This window comes from Camelina sativa, chromosome 20, assembly GCF_030686135.1.
Source record: "Camelina sativa cultivar CO46 ecotype springtype chromosome 20, ASM3068613v1".
Lineage (NCBI taxonomy): Eukaryota > Viridiplantae > Streptophyta > Magnoliopsida > Brassicales > Brassicaceae > Camelina > Camelina sativa.
This window is the reverse complement of record NC_141899.1, coordinates 19,268,591-19,287,048: the sequence shown is the minus strand read 5'-3', so window position 1 is coordinate 19,287,048 and position 18,458 is coordinate 19,268,591. Positions and strand designations below refer to the sequence as shown.

The following is an 18,458-nucleotide window of genomic DNA, read 5'->3' as shown; positions in this document are numbered from 1 at the left end:
CCTCTATATATACGAGTTTCACCACTTCTTCTTTCCTCACTCCATCAAAACAAACACATTTGTGCAAAAAAAAAAAAATCTTGACAAAAAAAAAAATCTTTTGATTATTCTTATATAATGGCTGGGAATTACAATTTAGTAATTCTCGAGATTGGATGTACAAGAGGTTCGATGAAGTGACGGACAATTTTTCGGCGGAGTTTACAATGGGGATGGAGCAATTCATGGCATTTGCAAATAGTAAATCTCTAGCACAGAATAATGGGGGTATGTTCCACTGTCCTTGTAGTCGTTGTAAGAACGATAAATTTATGTCGGGAAAAAGAATTTGGAATCATCTTTTTAGCAATGGATTTATGCCTGATTATTATATTTGGTATAAACATGGGGAAGAAATCAATATGGATATAGGAACAAGTTATGTTGGTAGTGATCAAGAAGTGGATAATGTAGATGTGGGTAATGTAGTAGAAAATCCATATGTGGATATGGTGAATGATGCATTTCGTTATAATTTGGGTTTAGATGATAACTATCATGAGGGTAGTTCTCAAAATGTAGAAGAACCAATACCTAATCATTCAAAGAAATTCTACGACTTGTTAGAAGACGCAAAAAATCCATTATACGATAGTTGCCATGAAGGTCATTCACAATTATCGTTAGCTGCTCGAGTCATGCAAAATAAGGCGGAGTATAATATGAGTGAAAAGTTAGAGGATTCGGTGTGCGAAATGTTGAATGAGTATTTACCAGAAGGAAACCAAGCAACCGGTTCACATTACGAGACAGAAAAATTAATGCGCAATTTAGGTCTCCCATATTATACAATTGATGTTTGTATTAACAATTGTATGATCTTCTGGAAAGATGACGAAAAGGAAAAGACTTGTCTGTTTTGTGGTGCTCAAAGATGGAAGCCTAGGGATCCCCGACGTAGAACCAAAGTACCATACAGTCGTATGTGGTATCTACCGGTTGCTGATAGATTGAAGAGGATGTACAAGAGCCACAAGACTGCAGCGGTGATGAGATGGCATGCTGAGCACAAATCAAAGGAGGGAGAAATGTGTCATCCTTCAGATGCGGTGAAGTGGAAATATTTTCAAGAACAAAATCCTCGATTTGCAGAAGAACTCCGTAACGTTTATCTTGGATTATACACTGATGGGTTCAATCCGTTTGGCATATCTCGTAATCATTCATTGTGGCCGGTGATCTTGACTCCATACAATCTACCCCCTGATATGTGCATGAACGAAGAGTTCTTGTTTCTTACAATTTTGAATTTTGGGCCTAATCATCCGCGAGCTAGTCTGGATATCTTCTTCCAACCTTTGATTGAGTAGTTAAAAGAGTTGTGGTCTACTGGAGTCATGCATACGATGTGTCCTTGAATGAAAATTTTAATCTTAAGGCAGCGCTAATGTGGACGATAAGTGACTTTCCGGCGTATGGCATGTTATCAGGATGGACAACCCTTGGTAAATTGTCTTGTCCAGTTTGCATGGTAGATACAAAGTTGTTTTATCTCCCTAATGGAAGGAAGACGTGTTGGTTTGATTGTCATCGAAGATTTCTTCCTCACGGTCATCCATTAAGGAGGAATAAGAAAGACTTCCTTAAGAGAAAAGATTCTTCGAGAAAGTATCCACCTCAATCGTTGACCGGTGAGCAAGTTTATTACGAACGTTTGGAAGAAGTAAAACCACCAAAAACCAAAGACGTTGGTGGAAATGGTCATGGAAAGAAGACTGCTGGCTATGGGACGCAACACAACTGGCATAAGTTAAGCATATTATGGGAGCTGCCTTACTGGAGGGACCTCAATCTTCGACATAATATTGATGTGATGCATACAGAGAAGAACTTTTTGGATAACATCATGTATACTCTTATGAGTGTGAAGGGTAAATCAAAAGACAACATCATGTCAAGATTGGATATTAGCAAATTCTGTTCTAGGCCACAGTTACATGTTGATAGTGATGGTAAAGCTCCTTTCCCACCCTACACTTTGACAGAAGAAGCGAGAACAAGTTTACTAGAGTGTGTCAAACATTCGGTGAAATTTCCTGATGGCTATTCGTCAGACCTAGCTAGTTGTGCTGATATGGAAAATGGAAAGTTTTCAGGCATGAAGAGTCATGATTGCCATGTTTTTATGGAACGACTACTTCCATTTAATTTTGCAGAACTCCTTGACCGCAACGTCCACCTTGCGTTATCAGGTATTAATTAATTTCATATATACCTATATTTATGAAGTCATTTAATAGTAATTTTAAAGTAATTAACCCCAATATTTTGCATTGTATATTGTAGGGCTTGGAGCATTTTTCCAGGACTTATGTGCGAGAAGTTTGCATAAAAGTCACATTCAAATTCTAAAACAGAACATAATTCTGATCCTATGCAATTTGAAAAAGATTTTTCCACCATCATTTTTTGACGTGATGGAGCATCTGCCTATACATCTCCCCTATGAAGCCTAATTAGGAGGCCCTGTCCAATATAGTGGATGTATCATTTTGAAAGGTTTTTTTAAAAATTGAAAGGGAAAGCAAAGAACAAAAGATATGCAGCAGGATCAATTGTTGAATCTTATATCAATGGCGAGATTGCTTATTTCTCAGAGCACTACTTCGCCGCAAATATACAAACAAAATCAAGGTAAATTCTAAAATCAATCAAGGTAGATAAACTGTTATCATTTATTTGAAAGTCATTTACTTTTCTCATTCGATCAGGTTAACACGATTTGATCAAGGTGAAGCCCATGAATATCATGTCCCTGGAGTACTTTCTATATTTACTCACATCGGCCGTCCAAGTGGAGAAATGAATGAAATATGGCTGTCGGAAAGAGACTATCAATGCGCACATGCATATGTTTTACGAAATTGTGACTATTTTCAGCCAATTGAGAGGTATAATTAAGTTTATATCGATTAAGTAAAATAAACTTTATTCTATATATAATCCACAAAAAAAATCTCATATATTTGTGTTGGTCTTGTATATATAGTATGTTCTAGGATTTTATTGGTGCAAAATATCCAGGACTTTCGGAAAAAGAACTCTCCACCAAAAGAGCTGACGAATATCATTTATGGATTAAATATTATGTATATCTTTATATAATCCTTATTTAAAATATTTTTATTAATATTATAAATAATTCTAATATAAATATATATATATATATATATATATATATATTTATTATGACTAATATGCAGGTTTCTTACTGGAACGCCACAAATCCATTTCCTACCTGGGTTCAAGAGATAGTGCATGGACCTTTGAACAAGGTCAAAACATGGCCAATGTATTTTACAAGAGGCTACTTATTTCATACACGTGATCATGGTGTTGGACGAAAGATTTGTAACTATGGAGTCTGTGTTAAAGGTGAAAATTACACTGATGCATCCGATGCAGCGGATTTCTACGGGACTTTAACTGATATTATAGAACTCGAGTATGAGGGGATGGTCAATTTGAGAATCACACTTTTTAAGTGTAAGTGGTATGACCATGTTATGGGTAGAGGCACTCGGATGAGCAATGGTGGCGTTGTAGACGTTCTATCATCGAGAAAATATAATAAATACGAACCATTTATTCTAGGTACGTACATATATATATATATATATATATATATATATATTATTTTTAATGTCGATAATATATATATATGTGTAACTCATATTTGTGTTGATATTCCTAAACAGCCTCCCAGGCGCATCAAGTTTGCTGTATTCCCTACCTATACACAAAGAAACCAAGGAAGGAATGACTCAATGTTTTAAAAGTTAATCCAAGGGGAAAAATTGCAGGAGAATATGAGAACAAAAAACCGACTCTTTTGCAAACAGAAAATGATGATGCTGTATTGGTGACTACTATTGAAGATCTGATTTTCGATAATTTAGAAGAAAGAAATGAACCAATAAATCTTGATTATGATGTCGAAGATGCAGAACCAGAAGATGAATTTCAATGTAATTTATCATCTTCAGCCGATGAACTAGATGAAGATGAATATCCTCCTAACTAATTATGCTTGTGTAAAATATTTGTATCAATTTGGATAATTATGCTTGTATCAAATTTTTTAATAATTATGTTTCTATTAAAATAGATAATTATGTGTTTATATTAAATTGTAAATTATGCTTCTATCAAACTGAGTAAATATGTTTATATCAAATTGGTGATATGTAAATATATATTGTGACTGTTTAGCTGTTATTTAGTTTCTAAAAATTAAACTTTTAGTTTAATTACTATTGTGACTAATTAGCGACTAATTAGCGACTAAATTAAGAAAATATGAATTAATTTGACCCGGGAAACCAATTAATCTCAACCCAAATTAACCCCGGAAACCAATTTTAATACCTTAATTTTTCGATTTCCCCCAAAACCAAAATAATTTTGGTTAACCCGGGAAATTAAAATCCCTAATATTTTTCCCCCTTTAACGAAATCCCTAATTTTCTATTTCACTTCGAATCCTCTTCGAATCCCCGATACTCTCCTCTTTGATTTATTTCCCGATTTCTCTTCTCTACTCGAAATCCTCTTTGATTTCTCTTCTCTATCTCCCGATTTCTCTTCTCTACACTGAATCCTCTTTGATTTCTCTTCTTTCCCGATTCTCTTCTTCACGATGGCTCCAACACAATCTGTAACGAATACTGCAACTAAGGCTCCAAATAAGGCTCCAACCAAAGCTCCAGTTAAGCGAGAAAGAAAGAGGAAGATGGACCATAATTTTTTCCAAAGAACCGAAGGGTCGACCCCCATCAAGGAAGCGAGAAGACCAAACCCTCTACCGAGTCAATACAACTTTATGCCGGCAGCAGATTTGCCCCATCCTCAATCACCCCAAGAGCAAGACCACGTTTTCCCTAGACCCTCACCGTCAGGAGCACCACAGATCCGCAACTATCCACCGCCACATACGCTTTTCCAGACCTCGGTGAACCAACAACATCAGACTCAACAGCCTCTTTCGTCAGAGGAGGTCCACAACAATCCGCGACAGTCTCCAGCTGATCCTCCACTACAAGACGCTCCACTGTCTCCAGCTGATAACTCTCAAGCTCATAGCCGTCCATCATCTCACGGTAACAACTACCATGAAGGTTCTGAGACTTCAAATCCGGAGCTCCAGGAGGACACGATTATCACTCTAAATGCCCTACTTAAAGTGCCAAACCATGAGAAGTTTACCACCGTCCTCTCCCCCAAACCGATGCCAAACACGACTTGGTATTAATACTTTCTTCTACTTGATTCTTAAGTAAAATAATTTTTTGCTGTTGTGTGATGGTCTGTGATGCTCTATGATGGTTAGTTTTAGAACATTGATGTCTGTTTTGATTGTTCTTAATAGGTTATGTTTTGTGTTGGTCCTATATATATGTATAAGTACTCAATCTTTGACATCTGTTTTGTGTTGGTCCTATATAGTTATAGAACATTGACATCTTTTTCCCTGTTTTGTGTTTGTAGGTTTACTCGCGACGAAAAATCGCGACTGGTAAGGACCATTACTAAAAAATTTACAAATAAATTTGATGGTCCATACTACAGCTGGACATGTGTGCCTCAGGACAGACAACAGAGATGGTTCATCGAGTTTGCTGTACAGTTTTTTTCTCTCTTAACCTTTTCACATATAGGTTTACTTGTTGAGTTTCCACTAACATCATTATATTCTCTTTGCTATGTAGAAAACACACACATGGGATCCTTTGATTACTGGGACAGTTCAACAGTTTTTCGAGCTCATCTGCCAACGCCGGATGAAAGACATGATTAGCAATGTCAAGACGAGTGGAGAGCGACCAAAATGGATCAGAGATACTATTTGGCAAACAATGGTTGAGTATTGGGAGACTGAAGAAGCACAACAAAGGAGTCTCACCTACTCTAAAGCTCGTATGTCTGATCGTGGTGGTCTTGGTCCTCACGTCCACTTATCAGGGCCAAAGTCTTATCAACAAATCCATACCAAAATGGTTAGTAACTTTTATATACCCATAAATTTTGTTTTTCTTTACATTTGGAGCTTTAAATGATGTCATAACCCTTGATTCTTTTGTAACATTGCAGGAAAGGGAATTGGGAAGACCCGTGAGTCTTGGTGAGGTTTTTATTAAGACACATACCAAGCCAGATGGTACTTATGTTGACCGAAAGGCAGAGCAAATCTCTCTCAATTATGAGAAGAACTTGCAGCAGAAGTTGTCCGACCTTGGGGAACATACTTCACAGCCTCCAGAGCTCACAGCAGATGATTACACAAGCATCTTTATTCAGCTAAAGTATCACTTTTCACAACCCACATTGAATTATCTTTCGATTTCTACAGCCTCTTTATGTAGTGTTTTTCTCTTTGTTTTCGTAGTCTACTCTGAAAAATTCACGAGGAAACCTGTATGGAGTTGGAAGTCTTAAGCATACTCTTCAACCTCTTCTCAATGGCAAGGAAAACCAACGACAAGAGTCTGCAATGTTTCAGTCAATGCAAGAGCAAATGAAGGAAACTCAACGTCAAATCAAAGAGCAGGCTGCTTATAATTCTCTTCGTGATGCTGAGGTTGCTGCTCGTGATGCAGAGCTTGCTGCCCGTGAAGCACTACATTTCCAAGCTGTGGCTGAGCAGAAGGACAAGTTAGAGCATTTGTCCTTAGTGGAGAAGTACCTGCGCAAAACTGACCCGGCCTTTATGGAGTTTTTGAAGACTCAATCAGCTGAAGCAACCACATAGCCACTCTCAACCACACTTCCTGCAACAGCTCCACCTTCAAATCAAGTTCCTTCTCCATCTTCAAACAGTGATGCTTTTTAGGTTAACTTCTTACCCTCCAATTTCATAGACCTAACTAATGAGCTTGTCTCTTTTGTTGAGCTTGTCTCTTTTGTTGAACTTGTCTCTTTTGTTGAGACACATGTATACTTGGTATGCATTTGTCTCTTTTGGTTTGTATATTTGTCTTGTGAGAAACTTGGTATGCATTTGTCTCTTTTGGTTTGTATTATAAATCATGGTTAATATGATTTTATTGTCTCAATCTTGTTTTTGTTCTATTTACGATATTGGTTTCATAATATTTTGAGAAACAGGTACCAATTTCAATTTAAAACATTTATAAATTTGTTTTCCACAAAACATTAGTCGCTAAACAGATGTAATTTGGGGCATAATAGAATAGTAGCCAAATAGTTGTAAATCAATAGCAAGTATGTTATGACTGCAAGCAAAATTACTGTATATCATGATTAGTCGTAAATCCGTCGTAACCGAGTCTTCAAATGTTACGACTAGACTACGACTCCTTTACAACTGCCTATATAACTGCTGGTTAATCGTAACTCTGTCGTATCGTAGTTGTAACTGTTTATGACTCAATTACGACTATTTTTACGACTATGGAATTTTGTCGTAAAGTAGTCGTTAAATAACGACTATTTTTACGACTAATTCTTTTACCGACTAAAGATTTACGACTACACGTTTTAGTCGTAAACAGCAAATTAGCGACTACTTAACGACTCTTACTTCAGTCAGGAATGGGCCATCCATGCACGTTGTCTTTTGCTTGTTCCTCCTATTATATTACACATCCTTAAAAAAAACAATTGAGTATTCACAAAGGTGATCCCTCTGTAAAATGTCCTCATTTTTTGACACAAGTAAATGAAGTAAACAGAAATTCTGAAAGATTATCAAAATGTAACTTGCTAGAGATTATAAACCAAAAAGCACATTAACTAAGAAATCTGCTATTACCATGTAAATTATGTAGTAGTCAAGTAGATTAGGTGCGTCCAACATAATAAGTTGACTTCAACATTTTAATAGCCATAGACTCATGTTAACATTGTAATAACCATAATTTGGTTGTTTTAACAATCATATAACATGTCAATCTCTCAGGTGGTTCTGGTTCAAAACGCAAGCATTTCCGTGCAACTTGGTGAAGTGGTGGTAATCGTAAGTATATATCTCAAAGTTGAGAAGATTAGGAAACTTAATTGTGAGTAAATTGGAAAGTATTGAGAGATAGATTGGAATAACGTCGAAAGTAGTTAAGAAACTGTCGTCTGTGGCTGTGACCATGGAGGGATGGAGAAGGAACACAGAAGGTTGAAGTCATCGTTTTACGACTTAATCAGATTAACCTAACATGCCTCTGGATCCATTAAAATCCTAAATCTCAAATTGGATACTTTATATGCAGGAGTTTTACTAATTAGATGAGCCTAGGAAGCCTCTGATTCGAATGATACTAAACCACTTCTTCTATTTCTATAACTAAAAATCTTAATAAACTACCCGACAAATTCAAGAACATGGATAAACAAAAACGAGACTGAATATGAACTATACAGAATGTACTTGGTGTTTGGATTCTGTATCTAAAGTTACAACAATGGTGATCTCTTGATAAGAGACTTTTATGAGGGCTGAACCAATTGTTCTTCAGGAAGGCTGCGCAATTGTTGTCGAACACGCGATACTAATTGCGATGCTTCCTTGTCAAGTTTAAGCGTGTGTCTCCGTACGCTCTGTCATCACAAACAAAACAAAAGAAAACCATCAAGTCAGGCAACTTTCATGCACCTTTAAAAAATGTATTGTTTTGTACCTCGGAAGCCCATAAGCAGTCATGTTCCTTACGCGGGATTATGTGAATGTGTGTCTGAGATGCAAAAATATAAGGAACTGTTAGTAGACACTTCCCTCCTCAGGAAATAAGAGAAATAGAAAGTTGAGGAAGTCAGTATGTGCTTACGTGAAATATGACTTGTCCAGCTGCTGCGCCGTTGTTAACCAATAAGTTAAATGAATCTGATAAAATAGTTTTGATCAGGATCAGAATCAGAATCATCTACCTAAAAATGGTTAAAAGGATTCCAGAAGGAATGGCAAGATTACTTTAGGAATATGAAAACAAGTGGTAAAACCCGTTCTAAGTCTATTTTATTTTGCATAACAAGAACAAGAAACTTAGTTCACAAGCCAGGTAAGGTATTCAATGGTTGCGTAAACTAATGATGAGATAGATAAGGTCTTGAACAAAAAGCCTTGTACTATTTTGTATAAGAATAAGTATGGTAGACATAGGTTATGCGGTCCTTCTATAAAAGATGCGCAAAGAAATGGGTTTGATATCATCGAGAGAACGGGTTCCTAAGGGAAAGATACATTATCAAAATGTTAAGGTTCTTACAAATTTCATTACTAATATATATATGTAAAGGCAGTTCTTATAATCTGACTGTATCAGAGATGGATGGAGAAATGAGAATTGATAGAGCATACCACTGTCAGTAGCTTTCACGATGGCGGTACTGATAAGAGGCACTTTAGAACACATGGCAGCAACGACCTGCATTCTCCTTGGAGGAGACCATAATCACAATCTTATACGCATATACAAATTTTCTATACTAAAGAAAACTTTCAAGCAAGAAGACATCCGAATGAAACATAAGTAACTACCCAAAAAAGCCATAAGAAAATAAAACATACAAGGTGGTAGGAAGAGGAAGAGGAACTTACTGAGGGAGGAGTTTCCTCTAAAGTTGGATAATGTAACTTGGGAATAATAAGAGAGTGCCTGAAACACCCGAAGAACAAAAGCTCATAGCTATCAGATTAAAGAATAACAAACACTTGTATCAAAATGCAATCCATCAATCAAGATTCTAACCAAATTGCACCAAGTAATTACAAGTATATAACAGAGGATATGGCAAAACCAATCTCAGTTTTGATTGTTCTTTAAAAAAAAAGAAAAAAGAATCAAGATTTGTTGACTATATTACCCATTGCTTAGTGGATTAGTATCCAGTATACACAAACACGTATCATCCTCGTACAACTGCATCAAAAGAGTTCAGTTAGTTTAGTCTTCTGTGTATGAAACCGAGACATTAAAGGAAGAATTTGTAAACCTTGAGACATGGAGACTCGCCACGGATAATCTTGCAGAAAACGCAGTCGTTTTGGAGATTGGATGGTTCCACTTTGCCGTCGTCGTCGGACGAACCAGAGCTGCAACCGTAGACCCTGAGAGTCGGGTCTCGGGACGGGTTTGGACCAGGTGGGTTGAGGTGTGAACAGAGGATCGCAAGCCTTCTAGCTTCCATTATCTGAAGTTGAACCAAATAATAATAATAATCCGATTCTTTTGATTCCCGAAAAGAGCAAATAATAATGACTTTTTCTTTTTTTATATGACCAAAAAAGATCGAAATTATTAAATTTTGTTTTTATTTAATTAAATTAATGAGGATGAAGATTGAGAGGAGAAGAGTGGATCATGTTGTGTTTTATCCACAACCATCCATGTGATGAGACACTGTGTCACACAGTTCACTGTTTTATATTTTTTCTTCATTAAGAATTCATAAAAATCTCCAAATATGGTCATTAGATCCTGTAGAATTTAGATTTAAGGGAAATTGTAACTAATCATTTTTTTTGGGGGAATTGTATAAGAGATGACTATTTAAAAGAATGACATATTTGCTATTCAAAGTTGCAATTGTAGAGGAAGATCAATATGATTCTTTGAAGAATATGATACAACGTAGAACGTTATATATAGGCTAGATAAAAGAATTCATGATAAGATCTTTAATAGCTGTACATAATAAAAAGATGATATTCTCTAACTATAACTAAGATCACAGAGATACAGTATTATTTTTATACGCTCCCTCTAGATGGACGACCAAAAGAGAGATCAATCTTGGACAAGTTAACCAATAGAAGAGAACAAGAGACCAGCTTTTTCAATGCATCTGCCAACTGATCCTTGGTAGACACATGAGAGACTTGAAAAAAAACCATATTGGACCAATTCGCGAACAAAATGATAATCCAAAGCCACATGTTTCATTCGGAAATAAAACACAGGATTAGCAGCAAGATATGTTGCTCCTACATTTTCACAATATATGACAGGTTGCGTTACAAACTTGATGCCCAACTCCCGTAGTAAAGACACAACCCAACAAAGCTCTGAAGTTGTGTCAGCAACAGCCCGATATTCTGCCTCTCTAGAAGAGCGAGAAACAGATTTTTGCTTCTTAGAAGACCAAGCAACATGATTACTACCAAGATAAATGATATATGCCCATGTTGAAGTGTAATCATCCTTGTTGCTTCTCCAATCAGCATCCGAAAAGCCATGAAGAGCAATGGTATTGTTGCGACGAAGAAAGATACCACGGTCTTTAGTCCCAGCAAGGTAGCGAAGAACTCTCTTAACCGCCAATCAATGATTCATAGGACAATGCATAAACTGAGATAACTTGTTGACAGAAAATGCAATGTCTGGCCTGGTGAAGTGCTCCTAACAACTTGACGATACTTTGAGCCATCAGGAAGTGGTGTTCCCGACGTGAGCTGCAAGCGATCAGTAGGCACCATCGGCGACACAACTGGTTTGGCAGCAAGCATGTTAGTTCGAGAGAGCAAGTCAACAAAGTATTTCTGCTGATTTAACAACAGCCCAGCCTATGATCGGTGAGCCTCGACACCCAAAAAAATAACTTAGCTTATCAAGATCTTTGAGAGAGAAACGATTACTCAGAAGCTCAATGAAGTGTTGCACTCGTGAAGCATTATTACCTATTATGATGATATCATCCACATAAAAAAAGTTTATATGAAGAGAGAACTTGAGCGTAACACAAACAAAGAAGCATCTGCTAGCAAGTTCACAAAAGCAATTTGGAGGAGAAACGTCCGAAGCTCCAAGGTTTAAGCCCATAGATAGCTTTGTGCATTTTGCAGATATGATCAGGCTTATCTCTATCCATAAAACCTACCTGTAGAGCCATGTACACCTCTTATGTTAGATGACCCTGCAAAAAGGCATTGTTGATATCTAACAGTCTTAAATGCCAATTACGAGAAATAGCAACACCGAGAACAGCAAGAACAATTGCTTGTTTAACCACCAAACTGAATGTTTCTTTGAAGTCAGTTCCAGGTCGTTGGTGAAACCCTTTTGCAACAAGATACAATTTTAATCTCTCAACAAAGCCATATGGACGTCGTTTTGTCCTAAAGATCCACTTGTTGCAAATTAACTTATACTCTGCAAATGGTGGAACAAGATCCCATTTGTGAAGTTGTATCTGTGAATTAAATTCTTTAGACATATAAGTTTGTCTTTCATAGCCTGTGCAACCGTGGCAGGTTCATCATCTGATCTTGGTCGAGTATGAGCTATGATAGAGAACTTGTTCACCCGCTTGATAATGTTGTTCTTTGACCTTGTCTGCATCAATGAAACATTCAGTTTGGTGGTTAATGGCTTAAGAGTTTTCACTATTTTAGGAGATGAAGACGCAAGAGGCGAGTTATGAAACAACTCCTCCTGCACATTTGTAGAATCGATAGGCATAGCAGGTGAAGCATAAACTAGAATAGGAGAGGGTGAAGAATTCAAACCTGGAGGCTCAGGAACCGATGGAGAGGCAGGTGATGGCACCGAGACAATGGTGACTAGCGGGCACCAAAACAGAGAGGGAGAATTAATTTGTGGAAGAGGCAAAGAAAGCTTTTGGAATGGGAATTCTATTTTGACAAAGTGAACATGACGAGAAACATAGATTCGTGAAGAGGATGGTTCTAAACAGAAGAATGCACTTTGACTAAAAGAAAAACCAACAAAAAAATACAGGGTTTAGAACGAGAAGCAAGCTTATTTTGCATGTAAGGCTTCAACCAAAGGCATCCAAATACTCTGAATTTCGAATAATTCAGAGTGACCCCAAATAACATTTGGTAAGCATATGATATGCCAGCATTGGAGTTGGTTGTCTATTGATTGAATACACAGCTGCAGCTAGATTATATGTTCAGTAGCTAGTCGGCATTGAAACATGTGTGAATAATGTAAGACATGTTCCATGATGTGACGATGTCTACGCTAAAAAAATCCATTATGTTCTGGTGTATGAGGTGGAGTAATGAGATGAGAGACTCCGTTCGAGGCTAGAAAACTTGCCAACGCCACAAACTCTCCACCATTATCAGAATAAAAGGTGATTAGTTTGTGTTGAAATATGTTTTCCACAAGCGCCTTGCACCTAATAAATGTTTCACAAACCTCTGATTTCTGCGAAGGGGATAGAAACAAACATAGTGCGTGAAGTGATCAACAAAAATAACTTATTATTTGTATCTATCAATGGACCATGTGGGTGAAGTCCAAACATCAACAAATACTAGTTCAAGCGGTTTTGTTGACGAGAGAGAATAAGAATGAGCAAAAGGCATTTTGTGGCTTTTATTGATAGAACAATCTGTACAATGAAAAGAAGAAGAGTTTTTAGAATCAGAAAGTAGCAAAGGTGAAATTGCAGATTTTAAAACTGAAATAGTTGGATGTCCTAATCTCGAATTCCAGATAGATAATGGAATTTTAATTGAAGCTGAAAAAGCAAAAGAATTGGAAGTGTCTCTGCGTAGCCACTCATATCCTCCATCCTTAGTCCCCCCTGTTAACATTGGCGCCCCCGTTTGAAGACCCTTCACCCTTCACCTAAAATAATTCCGGGAAAAATTCTACAGAAACTCGATTATCATTACACAGTTGTTTAACGGAGACGAGATTCAGAGAAATATGAGGAACATGTAGAACATTATGCAATTTAAAGGAACGTGTAGGGGAAGGAAGTAGAGCGGAACCCGTGTTGGCAATTTTAAGAGCCACTCCATTTGCAAATTACACGTCCTCTCCTCCCGTGTAAGGCAAGTGAAGGGCAAGGTTAGCAAGGTCTGATGTGAGATGATGTGTGGATTCAGAATCCAGCAACCACGCTAGAGTTCCAGATTGTTGCATCATGACATTGTATGCTCGTGGAAAAACAAAGTACTAATGTTTCTGCTGCGGAGAAGATTGTTGGTGAGTGATGATACGATAGTGAGGACATCGTTTCACGCTATGACCCTACATTCCACAAGCCTGACATTTGCCAAGGTATGGTCGAGAGGCACGTTGATCAGTCTTTATTGATGAGGATAAGAGTTGTAGCTAAAATTGGTCATGTTGTTGTTGTGGCGATTGTTGTTGGAGCGGTGCTGAACTTGATTCGACATTATCGGAATCATCAAGGTGGTGGAGCAGCCGTTGCAATGGCTAGTTCTCGATTGATAAGCTTCTCATGAAGTTCAGTGGTGAATCACGGCTATGAACTCCTTCAGTGAGTGGTTTGTAGTCATCACCAAGACCTGCAAGTATGAGAACAGTCAGATCTTCATGAGGCATGTGACTCCTAATCAAGGTAAGCGCATCAGCCTTGACTTTGATCTGCTGCATGTACGCATCAACAGTGGTGGTGCCTTTGACACATTGCTTTAGTTGTGTCTGAAGCTATCAGATGTGTCTCCTAGATGGTTTAGCATAAGTATCCGACAAGGTGTTCCAGGCCTGGAGTGAGCTTTCAGACATAGCGATGAGAGGCTGATTTCCAAGCTCAATATAACCCATGAGGGCACTGAACAGCAAACTGTCTTGACGCAGCCACGAGACGTGATCGAGATTTGCTTCCTCGTTGCCTGACTTGGTGATTGTCTTAGGCGGAATTTCAGCAGTGGGGTTGATGTATTTGAGGAGATCATATCCACAGAGAAGGGATCTGACCTGAGCACTCCATGTGATATAACTGAGGGAGGATAGCTTTGTCACATTAATCATGTTAACGAAAACAACATGGATTTGGGAGGAGTCAGATGAAAGAACATCGGCAAGTATAGATTCAGCAGACGAAGAGGTCATTATTAGTGAAAGAAGAGAAGGAAAAATAGAAAAAAAAAAAAAAAAAAGAAGAAACAAAAAAAATAAAAGAGGTCTTTTTAGAAGGAAATCTCTCATACCATCTAGAGGAAGATCAATATGATTCTTTGAAGAATATGAAACAACATACAACAGTGTATATAGGCTAGATAAGAGAATCCATAATAAAATCTCTAACAGCTGTACATAATAAATAATATGATATTTCTAACTAAACCTAAGAACACAAAGATATGGTATTATCTCTATGGCAATTTTTATTATTTATTCAAAATTTATAAAAGTTGATTATATTTATAGATTATCATTTTTGGGTGGTAAACAATTAGTGTGAATAAAAAGAATTAAAAGTGTTTGATTTTTCTAAATGTCTCTTCGTTAGTTTGGGAATTTTTTTAGCGGTGATGTCCAACTGTCCATGCAACATATGTAACGGCTCCGATTGGTAACTTTCAATCGCCTCATTTGCAAACAAACCGCTTTAAAGGTTACCAATAAACAAGGTGACCGAAGAAGCAATATAGTTCTTCTGTTTTCAACCTCAATTTATTTCATATATATTAATCGCCTCATTTGCAAACAAACCGCTTTAAAGGTTACCAATAAACAAGGTGACCGAAGAAGCAATATAGTTCTTCTGTTTTCAACCTCAATTTATTTCATATATATTATAAGGCGATTCTATGCTCCTACTTACCAACATAATAGAAAAAAATTATTGTTTGACCAAAAAAATAAAAAAATAAATCATTATAAACCGCATAGCTTTCCTTAAATATGTTTATTCACACACATTAGGAGGACTACTCACAAATTAGATGGACTATTGGACAATTCTTGGGTTCACCCTAGGAGTGAACCTCTCTTATTCACCCCCTCTTCAGTAAGGAAACAAATTATTAATTAAAGAAACAAAATCTGTATACAATTCAATTTTAATTATAAGCATTATATTATAGTTTTTAATTATAACATCTAAATCCAAGTTACATTTTTATAAATCTAAACCGACATATAGTTGTGTTTAATTGTGTAATTTAAGCCCTAACCACTCTTTTATAAACCTAAATTGAAATACAATTTTGTTTAATTGTAAAATCTAAACCCTAACCACTCTTTTATAAACCTAAACCGACATATAATTTTCTTTAATTGTAAAATCTAAACCCTAACCACTATTTTATAAACCCAAACCGACATATAAATTTATTTGATTGTAAAATCTAAACCCTAAACCTTAACCACTCTTTTGTAAACCTAAACCGACATATAATTTCGTTTAATTATAAAATATAAACCCTAAACCCTAACCACTCTTTTGTAAACTCAAACTGACATATAATTTCGTTTAATTATAAAAATCTAAACCCTGAAACCCTAACCACTCTTTTGTAAACCCAAACCGATATATAATTTCGTTTAATTATAAAATCTAAACCCTAACCACTATTTTGTAAACCCAAACCGACATACTCCCTCCATTTCAAAATATAAGATGTTTTGGAGAAGTTTGTTGTTTCATAATATAGGATGTTTACAAATTTCAATGCAACTTTTAGATTAGTTTAGTATTTTATATTATGCAGTATTGTTTCTGATTGGTTGAACTTGTAAAAGGTAAAGACTTCTTAATCTGCGTGCTTTGCTTAAAATATCCTATATTTTGAAACGGAGGGAGTATAATTTTGTTTAATTGTAAAATATAAACCCTAATCACTATTTTGTAAACCCAAACCGACATATAATTTTATTTAATAGTAAAAACTACACTCTAATCATTCCTTTATAAACCAAACCGACATAATTTCCTTATTAAGAAATCTACATAATTTGTTTCCTTAATTTGTTTTGTCTTTTTATTTTAATTTTGATTTATTTTATTAAATATGATATGACATGGCGTTTTGTTGTATTTTGATTGGTTAATTAAGAGGGGGTGAATAAAAGAGGTTCAACAACCGTCGTAGAGGATTCATCAATCCAACCAATCGACCCATTTCTCCCAATTTTACTTTCTGTCATTTTTCAAAGTTACTGACTAGATTTTTGCTTTAACACATATTACAATTTTTGTTGGATAATACATTGAAAAATTCAAAAATAAAATGTATACACATGAGAAACTAAGAAAAAATATCAAAGAACTAGTTATTACTAAGGGTTGGTAAATAGGTAACATGTTCGGGTTCGAGTTTAACATGTTTATGAATTTCGTATCCATAAGATAATTTTATATTTTTGGTTCAGTTTTGGTTCAGTTTTGGTTCGGATTGTATCGGGTTTGGGTTGTTTGGGTTACATAAATCAGGATTTTATAAATACCCGAAATAATGAATATCCAAAAAATATTAAAAATTGGTTAAATTTATATATTGGCTAAATTTTGACAAATATAAATAATTGGATATTTCAGGTATTTTGAGTAGTTATATTTTCATACTCCCTCCGTTTCACAAATAGTGTCATTCTGAAGATTTTTCTTTGTTTCACAAAGAGTGTTACTTTACAATTTCAATGCATTATTTTATATTTCCAATGCATATTTTACATTATATTTCCTAGTTTTACTCTTAATCTATAACTAAAATAATCTATTAAAAATTTATTAAATAAGGGCATATATGTATATTTCAATGTTTTCTTAATTTATGTGAAAAGTGTCAGAATGACACTCTTTGTGAAACAGATGGAGTAATTATAACTATAATTTTGGATAATTATATTATATCAAGATTAAGTATCATTAATATTTTGGATATTCAATTATATGTTTGAATTTTATGGATGCCTATATGGGCATTGGATAATCTCAAAATCCGAACCCAAACCCACGAGTTTGATATTGTAAAACCGGGTAATTTGATTATACTTGTATCTTTCTCAAACTGGTTTTTTGGGTTGAATCCTGGATTAAACTTTTGGGTATGTTTTTCTGTTTAAGCCTAGTTATTACTTAAAATGATCTTCATCTGAGGTCTCTTTTGCTAGTTATCATATTCACGTAATATACACTGAATATTGGAATCTCATATTGTTTGCGTATATACATGACTTATAGCCTCTCGCCTCTAATCTATATGTACATTTCTGAAGTACATTTTCGGTTCTATCATTTAATTTTGCTTATTTAAAATTTTAGTCCCTACAAAATTGCACTAAAAGCAATAAGTAAAATATGGTAAATTGACAAAATCAATTTTTTTATAGAAACTAATTAATTCAACCTAAATTCCTTATTAATAGCAAATTTGTTTTCTATATATGTGTCCTAAAATAAATAAATAAAATCAATCATTAAACAGTTAAATTAAATTAACAATCAGTTAAATTAAATAATTATATATTAAACAAAACAATAAATAGTATTATTTTAAATATAAAAAAAATATTATTCTGATTAATTATACATTATACAAACAGTTATATTTCATAATTTTAGTGTTTTATCCTGATAAAATTATAATACTTTAATAATAATTGTATCACCGCTTATATATAAAAAAATACTAAATTAAAAAGATATAATTTTATTACTACATTGGATACCGTTAAAATCAAACATCATTATAAATAAAACTAAATAATTGTCATGTGGTGTACCACGGGATTAAATCC

General features: G+C 35.4%; 1 protein-coding gene and 1 pseudogene across 5 annotated transcripts; one reads left to right on the top strand and one right to left on the bottom strand.

Annotated features, from left to right (window-relative positions):
* Positions 1–4,678: 4,678 nt before the first annotated feature.
* Positions 4,679–6,868, top strand: LOC147919164 (uncharacterized; annotated as a pseudogene).
* A 1,510-nt stretch (positions 6,869–8,378) lies between these two features.
* LOC104770909 (adenylylsulfatase HINT3) lies at positions 8,379–10,425 on the bottom strand. 5 transcript variants are annotated; one of them, XR_015593307.1, is made up of 7 exons: positions 9,982–10,399; positions 9,853–9,908; positions 9,587–9,644; positions 9,347–9,423; positions 8,817–8,872; positions 8,670–8,723; positions 8,379–8,589 (listed from the first exon to the last, which is right to left on the bottom strand). XR_015593307.1 is itself a non-coding variant. In XM_010495382.3 (7 exons), the coding sequence occupies exons 1-7, from the start codon at positions 10,174–10,176 to the stop codon at positions 8,479–8,481; spliced, it is 597 nt and encodes a 198-aa protein (XP_010493684.1). In that variant the 5' UTR covers positions 10,177–10,425; the 3' UTR covers positions 8,379–8,478. The 5 variants fall into 5 exon arrangements, 2 of the variants coding, with proteins under 2 accessions (XP_010493684.1, XP_087361787.1); XR_015593308.1 differs by having other exon boundaries at positions 8,702–8,723; XR_015593309.1 differs by having other exon boundaries at positions 8,702–8,723; positions 9,347–9,420.
* Between the last annotated feature and the right edge of the window lie 8,033 nt (positions 10,426–18,458).